At 32.1% G+C, this 9,056-nt stretch overlaps 1 protein-coding gene across 1 annotated transcript; it reads left to right on the forward strand.

The window, feature by feature from the left end:
* Positions 1–3,502: 3,502 nt before the first annotated feature.
* On the forward strand, positions 3,503–5,945 carry LOC119986498 (eukaryotic translation initiation factor 5A-2-like). The gene is made up of 5 exons (XM_038831070.1): positions 3,503–3,762; positions 4,558–4,680; positions 4,802–4,858; positions 4,939–5,013; positions 5,523–5,945. Exons 1-5 carry the CDS (start codon positions 3,640–3,642, stop codon positions 5,622–5,624), a joined length of 480 nt encoding a protein of 159 aa, XP_038686998.1. The 5' UTR covers positions 3,503–3,639; the 3' UTR covers positions 5,625–5,945.
* The last annotated feature ends 3,111 nt before the right edge of the window (positions 5,946–9,056 follow it).

Consider the following 9,056-nt stretch of genomic DNA (forward strand, 5'->3'; position numbering starts at 1 on the left):
CAGCAATTCAATCACTACAAAAGCTACATATTATACAACTGCAAAACTTCATATTTCTAACCATGCCAATCAGTACTTTAGATCACCAAATTAACATTACTTTAACACAAACGTTCGCGAAAATAGATTTGTCGCTCATACCTGAGAGTCGCGGACGAATTTGATGATGAATCTGGTATGAAAAGCAGAGAGATTTAAGGTTATGAGTAATGCTGCAAATGAAGCAAAGTAACATGAATATTGGTTTTCTTGGGATGATGAGTTGCTCTGGAGAACACAATGTAGAGTTTTTTGTCACAATTGAAGGATCCATGAATGGAGGCAACTATGAAATGCCACATAGACCTTGTAGAGATCGACCATTCCAATGTTCTTAACTTCTTGGTGTTTCATATTTTTACCTGCTTATAAGTAAGAAAATATGAAAGGTTTATATGCTGATGGGTGAAAAATTTATGGTTGATATTGTCTCAAAATTATTTTTCTCTCTTTTTTTTTTCAGAATTTAGAGTTGTAAATTTTGAGTTAAACATAACTATAAATGGGAAGTGATAAATTTTAAGTAAAAAAAAAAGTATATGCATGAAAAAAGTAAAAAAAAAATTAAATATTTTATTTTGTCCCTTTTAATTTTTAAAAAATATCATATATGTTATACATTTTTTTTAATCTTTCCCTTTAAAAAATATTTTTCCAAATCCGTCCCATTAAATTTCTTTTATTTCAAATATGTTAAATATACCCTTAAAACTCACTTTGACATCTATGCAAAGTCCATAAAACCCAAAGGAGAACCTACTTAATTATGTTCAATTTCTCTCTACCTCTCTCTTTCTGTCGACTCTCAAGTCTTAAATACAACAAATTGACAAAGTGAGTGAAGTGACAGTGATGGCTTGAGTCCGTGGTGGATTCAAATTCGATTCGATATGAGTATTTGAATTAGCAGAATGAGCCATTTCAACTATAAATCATGTTAAAACAACACTTAGTCTTAAAAAAAATTCTGAGGTAGTGACCTCCGCAAAATTTCTTGACCTCTTTGTCTAAAATCATGGTTCTACCCCTAATTCCTTAGGTTCTAAACTAGATATGCCTTGTTAGTTGTTACAACTTAGTCTCTTATATCTAAACATTATAAATTGATCACTCACTTTACCGAATAGTTCCACGGTCATATTTTTTATTAGTTGAGTCAGTCAAAGTGTTGATATGGCATTAAAAAATACAATTTATATTGTGAGTCATTAAATTTGTAAGACAAAAAACTTAGGTTCTGTTTAATATCACTTTTGTTTCTTATTTTTTGTTTTAGTTTTCAAAAAATAGAAAATAAAAACAAAAAATATTGTTTGTTTGTATTTTCTGTTTTGGTTTTTATGAAAACCAAAACAGGTTTTCAAAATTTTTAAAAATAAGAAAAAAAAAGGTTTTTAAAAGTTTTGGAAACAGAACTAGTTACACTTATTATAAATTGTACTTTTTTAAAGATTTTAAATTGCAAATTACATAGAGGTACGAAGACAATGATCAAATATACTTTGGGCTATTGTTTTATTTCTTATTTTTTTTTCTTTCTACTGATGTTTTCAATGGTGAAACACGACAAAGGCTGCAGTTATAAAAAATATAGTGGTGTGGATATATTCCATTATTATGAAAATAAAAGCATAAACACACTTTTTTTTTTCAGTTTTTGTTTTTAATTTTTGTTTTCAGTTTTAAGTGTTTAACCAAACAAATTTTAATTTATGTTTTATATTTTAATTTTTTATTTTTGTTTTCAAAATTTTTGAAAATGATTTCAAAGACAACCTTAACTGTTGAATTACAACCTTAACTGTTGAATTTCTCACGCATCCGCCGCCCCTTTACCTAGGGCAGTGCAAATTTCGGTTGTAATCGAATTTCCGAACCGAACCGACCGACCGTTAACCGAATTTATCGGTTAATATTAACCGATTGGGCGGTTCGGTTAGAGATTTGTGAGTATTTCGGTTTTCGGTTAATGGTTCGGTTAACATAAAAAATTAACCAAATTAACCGAACCGAACCGAAAATATATGATACTATATAAATATGTAATAATATGTGTATATATATATATGATTATTCTTATAAATATATAATTAAGTTATTAATTTTCCACATATTAATAATTTAATACTTATATTCTTCTAAAAAAAATCTACTAATACTCATATAAAAAATTCAAAATAAATATAATATACATCAATTAATAAGTATTAATTCATGTTATCAAGTACCAACTTAGTAACTTACCATGTAATGTAATACCTTCAATATATCATATATTTATATTTATCATCATTAAATATGATGATGAAATTAATAATATGACAAAGCAAATACTATAAACCATTAAACCCTAAATCCTAAGGTTAAAGGTCCCAATAATATAAAACCTTAAATCTTTTGTTTTTTTTTAAATGGGAACCCTAAACCCTATAAAACCTTATGAATGTAAACCTTAAACCCTATTAACTATATAACTATAGTCATGTTATAAACTTAAACCTAACCGATAAAACACTAAACCTATAAAATTATACTCTAATAATATAAACCCTAAACTCTAACACTATAAAACCTTAAACCTTTTGTTTTTTTAAATAGGAACCCTAAACCCTATAAAACCTTATGAATGTAAACCCTAAACCCTATTAACTATATAACTATAGTCATGTTATAAACTTAAACCCTAATCGATAAAACACTAAACCTATAAAATTATACCCTAATAATATAAACCCTAAACTCTAACACTATAAAACCTTAAACCTTTTGTTTTTTTTTAAATGGGAACCTTAAACCCTATAAAACTTTATGAATGTAAACCCTAAACCCTATTAACTATAATATAGTTATAAATTGAAACCCTAAAATTATAAATCCTAAACTCTAACATTATAAATCATATTATATGCTAAATTAGTAACACATTCCACATAATATAAATATATAATAAATATAAATATATAATAAATGATTAAAAGATCATGTTGTACGATATGCTATTATTTATTATTGATTAGGTGATAAATGATAAAATGATTAAAAGATGAGATTATTTATTAATATGTCATTATTATTTATTAAAATATATTTATGTACTATAATTCTGGGCCATTGATCTAAAAAAATCAATGACGTTTGGGCTTTGACCCAAAATATAAGGTTTTTGTGTTTTAGTTTTGGGCTTTGACTTTGACCCAAAATATTTGGAATTAACCGAACCGACCGAAATCCAAACCGAAATTTTAGGTTAACCGAACCGATGATTAACCGTCTAAAAAATGATGGTTCGGTTAAATGGATGAAATTAACCGAAAAAATTTGGTTAGGTTAAAAATATGTCCATAACCGAACCGACCGACCGATGCACACCCCTACCTTTACCCGTCAGGTCCAGGCCCAATAAAGGTTGAAACGACGTCGTTTGATGAAGTCGAACCCTAACAGAAGTTAAATCCCGAAGAAACCCTAGACAGGCAAGAAGAAGAGGAAAGCGAGAGGCTTGCTTTAAAAGGTCATACCTTTTTTCTCGTATATTCTTCCCGGCGCCTCCCTCTCTCAGTCGCAGCAGCAGAAGCAAGGTTTTGTGTAAGTGACGAAGACATGTCCGACGAGGAGCATCAGTTCGAGTCGAAGGCCGATGCCGGGGCCTCCAAGACTTACCCCCAGCAGGCAGGCGCCATCCGCAAGAATGGCTACATCGTCATCAAAGGCCGCCCTTGCAAGGTCCGCCTCTTGGCTATCTCTTCGTTCGATAGTATTATTCTGGATTTTGTCACTGGGAAATCTCAATTTAACTTTTTTGTTTTTGTGATTTTGTTGAATTTAACCGTGAACAATTAACATTTCTCCAAATTGAAGTTTCCATATACCTAGTTCCAGCCGATTAGGGTTTTATCGTTTTGAGATCTTATTGTTGTCGGGTTGGCGATAAATTTATTGATTTAGGTTTGTTTGTTTTCTGAAAGATCAGGGGGAAATTTTCACTCTATCTGAAAATATTTGATTTTTTTCTGCCGTTTGGAGTAATCTGAGGAAAGATTTTTGGCTGTTGTTTGAGGAACCTGTATTTGTGAAGGTACTGCAACACAAACGCTATCAGCATCTGACATAAATAACTTTTACAGTTGTGACTTGCATTAGTGTAGAGTTATAGAGATTAACAGTAATGGCTATTGGTTTTGTAGTCTATTTTATCCATTATAAAGTGATTGGTAATTGAGAACTAGTTGGATTATCCAAGAAATATATTTCCAGAAACACAGATTTTGTGTGTGAGTGATTGTTCTTTATCAAAATATTAGGGAGTTATATATATGTGGTATTTGTGATTTTCTACAATTCTGTGCGGAGGGTTATTGTTGAAACTCATTTCCATTCTAGCTGAGTGCATGTTTAGATGTGTGCATATGTGTATATTTATGCAGTTAGACTATGTGAAACTTGGTTTGCTAAACCGGTAACTAAATGCCCCAGTTACTTGTCTTCTCGGTTTTTAGGTTGTACTTGATTTTTTTACAGGTGGTTGAAGTTTCCACATCGAAGACTGGCAAGCATGGCCATGCCAAGTGCCACTTTGTTGCAATTGACATCTTCAATGGCAAAAAGCTTGAAGATATTGTGCCCTCTTCCCACAATTGTGATGTGCGACATTCTTTTCATTTAATTTTTTTGAGAAAATATTCTTATGACTAGTACTAAATTCACATTTTTCATTTTTGATAAGATATGAAAGCTTTATTTGTGTTCATCTGTGTTATTGTAGGTTCCCCATGTTAATCGCACTGATTACCAGCTGATTGATATTTCCGAGGATGGATTTGTGAGTTTTTGTTCAATCTTTTCATTGACTATACGTTTTACGTAAATTGATGATAATTCACTGGAATGTTGATGTTTCAGGTAAGTTTACTCACTGAAAATGGCAACACCAAGGATGATCTGAGGCTGCCAACTGATGATGCTCTTCTGACTCAGGTTAATAGCTTACCTTTTTGTCTTTGGAGTAAAAAGACCTCCTTTTCATTTGCTATTATACAATTGAGTTTTTGCATCTTTGGTAAATTTTTTTATTTAAAATTTTAATATCTACTATCTCAGATATGGTATTATGGCCCTTTGAGTTCATGTCGGGTGGTCTGTCTAACTAACTTTTGCTAAAGTCAAAGCTGTGTGATCTAGCTGTGTTGATCGTTTTTTGAATTATTTTTGACATATTTATTTTTTTTTGCCCTCCTATTTCTTTAGTGCATATCTGTTTGACGTTGCTCTGTTATATTTGGTGGGTTAAGTGCATACTTTGATAGGCTACCCCTTAACTTTTCATGCTTTATATTTACAATTTTCTGTATTTCTTTTTTATTTACTGTTGGTGGATCTGTTCCTAATTAATAGTTGTTGCTTTGTTGTGGGAAGGAAGGGTGTTAATACTATCATTTCAAATCATTCTGATTTATATTTGTCTTACCGGTATCTTGGGTTTGCAGATTAAGGATGGCTTTGGTGATGGAAAGGACCTGGTTGTGACTGTTATGTCTGCAATGGGGGAGGAGCAGATCTGTGCCCTCAAGGACATTGGTCCAAAATAGTGTTGAGTCCCTATAATATCAGTGGAAAGGAATTTGCAACGGTTTTTAATAGTTGGTCTGTCATAAGACTTTCAGATTGATTTAAGTTCATTCTGGATCCGAAGGCTATATCACAGTGGTCTTGTGTGATGGTTCTTTGCGTTGGGAACCAAATCTTTTATAGGTCTATTTATGCATCTCTTCATTTCGCTTTAGCCAAATTTGGCCTTGATATAAGTGAGAGATCCCATGTGGATTTACCTGTGGAAATATTCTCTTGTTATGTGGTGATCAAGACAAATTAAGACTGAAGCAAAAATTGTGGGGAGGGGAGGTGCTATTTTGGGTTGGGTGTTTGTTTTTTTGGTTGAATTATCCCCAATTTATAGAAATAAATCTCGTGTCCTGACACATATATCTATGAACTGTGAATATGCCTTTTGGGACCATGATGTGATATTGATGCCCTACATTTGACAGTATTGCCTGCATCATCTTTTCGATAAAAAAAAAAAAGGAAAGGGCAGTTTGAACCAAGCTGTTGAAACCTGCACAACATTTGAGCTTCTTGCAGTGTTCATTCCCTACACCCCAAAAGGTGTTTGCACCAAATATTTTAATGGAGTTAGCATTCATTTGAAATTCACCCTTCTATAATCTTGCAGACTGTTGAATGCATTGCCTCTGTGTTGTGGTTGCAGCCAAATACTTTAGTTTATGTTTATGTCCTTGTCCTGTTTAGTCTTTTAGTGCAAGGGCAGTTTGGACATAACATCTTTCTGGGCGTTGAATCTATGTTGATATCAAAGTGAAATCTTTCTTTCTCAATCTGGATGTTGGAAGAATACATGCGTCACATAAACTTGAAGAAAGTTTGTAAATTGACATACTGACAGAGAAGCTTGCCCATCAAAGCAAATGCCAATCTATGAAGATTCTTGCTGATATTGACTTTGATTGTGTGTGGGAGACTTGATGTTGTGTGTGGTAGAACATCTTCTGAAAAGTTTATGAGTCCATCTTCTTGTGTTGTTTACCCAAAACCATTATGCTTTAAAAAATCATGGTAATGATAATCAATGATGGTAAAACCAAGGTGGCAGACATGCTTAAGTGGACAGCCACTAGTGTGCGTTGAAGAATCTCTGGTCTCTATGCATGTTGAAATCAACCATACTGTCCATACTTATTTCTGCACACTTATGATTCTTTTGGGGATTGAATCTATAATTCAATGGTGCTGCAATGACTCTTTTATATATATATATATATATATATATATACATACACTTCAGTGGCCTAGTGAATGCTTTATTTGTACAAGTAAAAGCAGAATGGATGATTTTACCCTTTAATTTTGCTCGCTATCACAGTGTGAGACTTATAATAACAATGAGTCGTAAGTTTTATATATATATAAAACGAGAAACTCATGAAGACGCATCTATATTGAATTCTGTCTTATATGGTAAAGTCTGGACATTGATTCCTCCCATCCCATACGTACTAGATGATTACAGAGTCTTTGGCCCATGTGGATGCAGGGGCGGACTCATAGCTAACAAAGTGTGGTCAATTGATCCCATTGAATTATTTTTTTTCATATATAGACAAATTTTGAATTTTGACCCTACTAATACTTTATATATGTGAATATGTTATTGGACCAAAAACAAATAGATTTATTGTAAATTGTTCGAAGGCCCGTAATTTATCAATAAACAGGCGGTGTCTTATAAATTATAGCTAACGTATTTTAAATCCCATAACTAATAAGTTATCCTTCACTCCTTTGGGCTTAGATTCTTTTTGAGGTGTTTGTGAACCGTGAAGTGTGAAGACTAAATAGGCTAGTAACTTAGTAAGCTTAAGAGAGAACATTTTTTGCACCTACGAGACTACGACTACAAGAGTGAAGCAAAGAACGACGGAAGTTAGTAACTCCATCCTGTGAAGACTGGAGCGGTGCCCGCGTGTTGGTGGTGGTGGAGCGAGTTACCAATTGACCCCGCCTCTGGCCCCTGAGCCGTTTGGTTATTTCAAATTTCAATCAAATGGAACCTCGCAAAACCCTAAATTTTTACATATTTTCATATATTAGACTCTACAATTTTAAGAAATTGCGTACCCCCGAATCCCATCTCACACCCCCGTATGAGATTCGAATCCACGATAGCCTAAATTAATAACTGCAATAATTCTCTGCCAACTAAAAAGAGTTGATTGTACGCTTAGTCCAGTGGTGGATAAGTGAAGTTGGTGGACAATGATTTGGATGGTGACCCCAACTAAACCTACGTTTGACTAACCCCATCTCTTTCTCTCTCTTCTCTCTATATATATATATAGTTTAGTATTGTTGGATAGGTTATATTTTTGCTTTTTTCACAACAATGTCAACAAAAATATAAATATATATAGATTCTGTAATATCAACTTGTCCATCTCACACACCTGAACCATTAGTCGTAGTGGTAAAGAAAGTTGTCCAATATTTCAAAAAAACTTGTCCATCCCACTGTGAATACCCTAATAATTTTTAGTATTCCCACACTTAATTTGCATATACCCTAATAACTTTTTTTTATGGTTAATTTGTCTATTCTAATATAAGTGGACAAAAAAAAAAGTTCCAACTTTGTGATTTTCACAATGATCATGAACACAAAGAATGAAGTTTCCAAAAAGTAATTAAGTCTTGGCATGGTAAAACATGATTACATTGCCTAATTAATTACTGCCTAGACATGATTACCAATCCCAATACCTCAAAAAGAGTTGTAGAACATATCATCTTCCTCCTCGGATGGCTGGGTCTATTGTAAAAAAAATTACTAATGTGTTCTAATCGAGTTTATGAGTCCAACCATAATTTTTTTTTCTCAAACAAAAATCAAATTGAATATGAAAAAGACATAAAAATTTTAGACCATTGAATAGCTCAAATATAATAAACCGAAGACATTCTACACCTCTTATGCGATGAATTTAATTTTTATTTGAGACAAAACAAAATAAAGTTGGACTCGTAAACTCGATCAAAACACATTCATGATTTTTTAAGATTTTGAAAAATTATATTTATATTTTAATCGATTTTATGAACTAACGATATAATTTTGTTCAAACTAAAAATTAAATTAAACATGGAAAAACATATAATTTTTGAATTTGTATCTAACAATCCAGAATTGTTATATTTTTTTATGTTAATTTAAGTTTTGATAAAAAAAATATATAGTTGAGTTCGTAAAAGTCATCAAAATGTAAATACGATTTTCAGAATAAGAAAATAATTTGTGGCTGTAGTTTTACTATATATGGCAGCCCCTTCATCCAACTATATTTTTTATTCTATTTGAGTTTAGCCAAGACAATGTTACTCGGATAAATTTCGGTGTTGTCCGTATTTCTTTTTTGGTTTTGTAAAAAGGTAACAAAGATGTCTAGAAG

Source organism: Tripterygium wilfordii, chromosome 20 (assembly GCF_013401445.1).
Source record: "Tripterygium wilfordii isolate XIE 37 chromosome 20, ASM1340144v1, whole genome shotgun sequence".
Classification (NCBI taxonomy): domain Eukaryota; kingdom Viridiplantae; phylum Streptophyta; class Magnoliopsida; order Celastrales; family Celastraceae; genus Tripterygium; species Tripterygium wilfordii.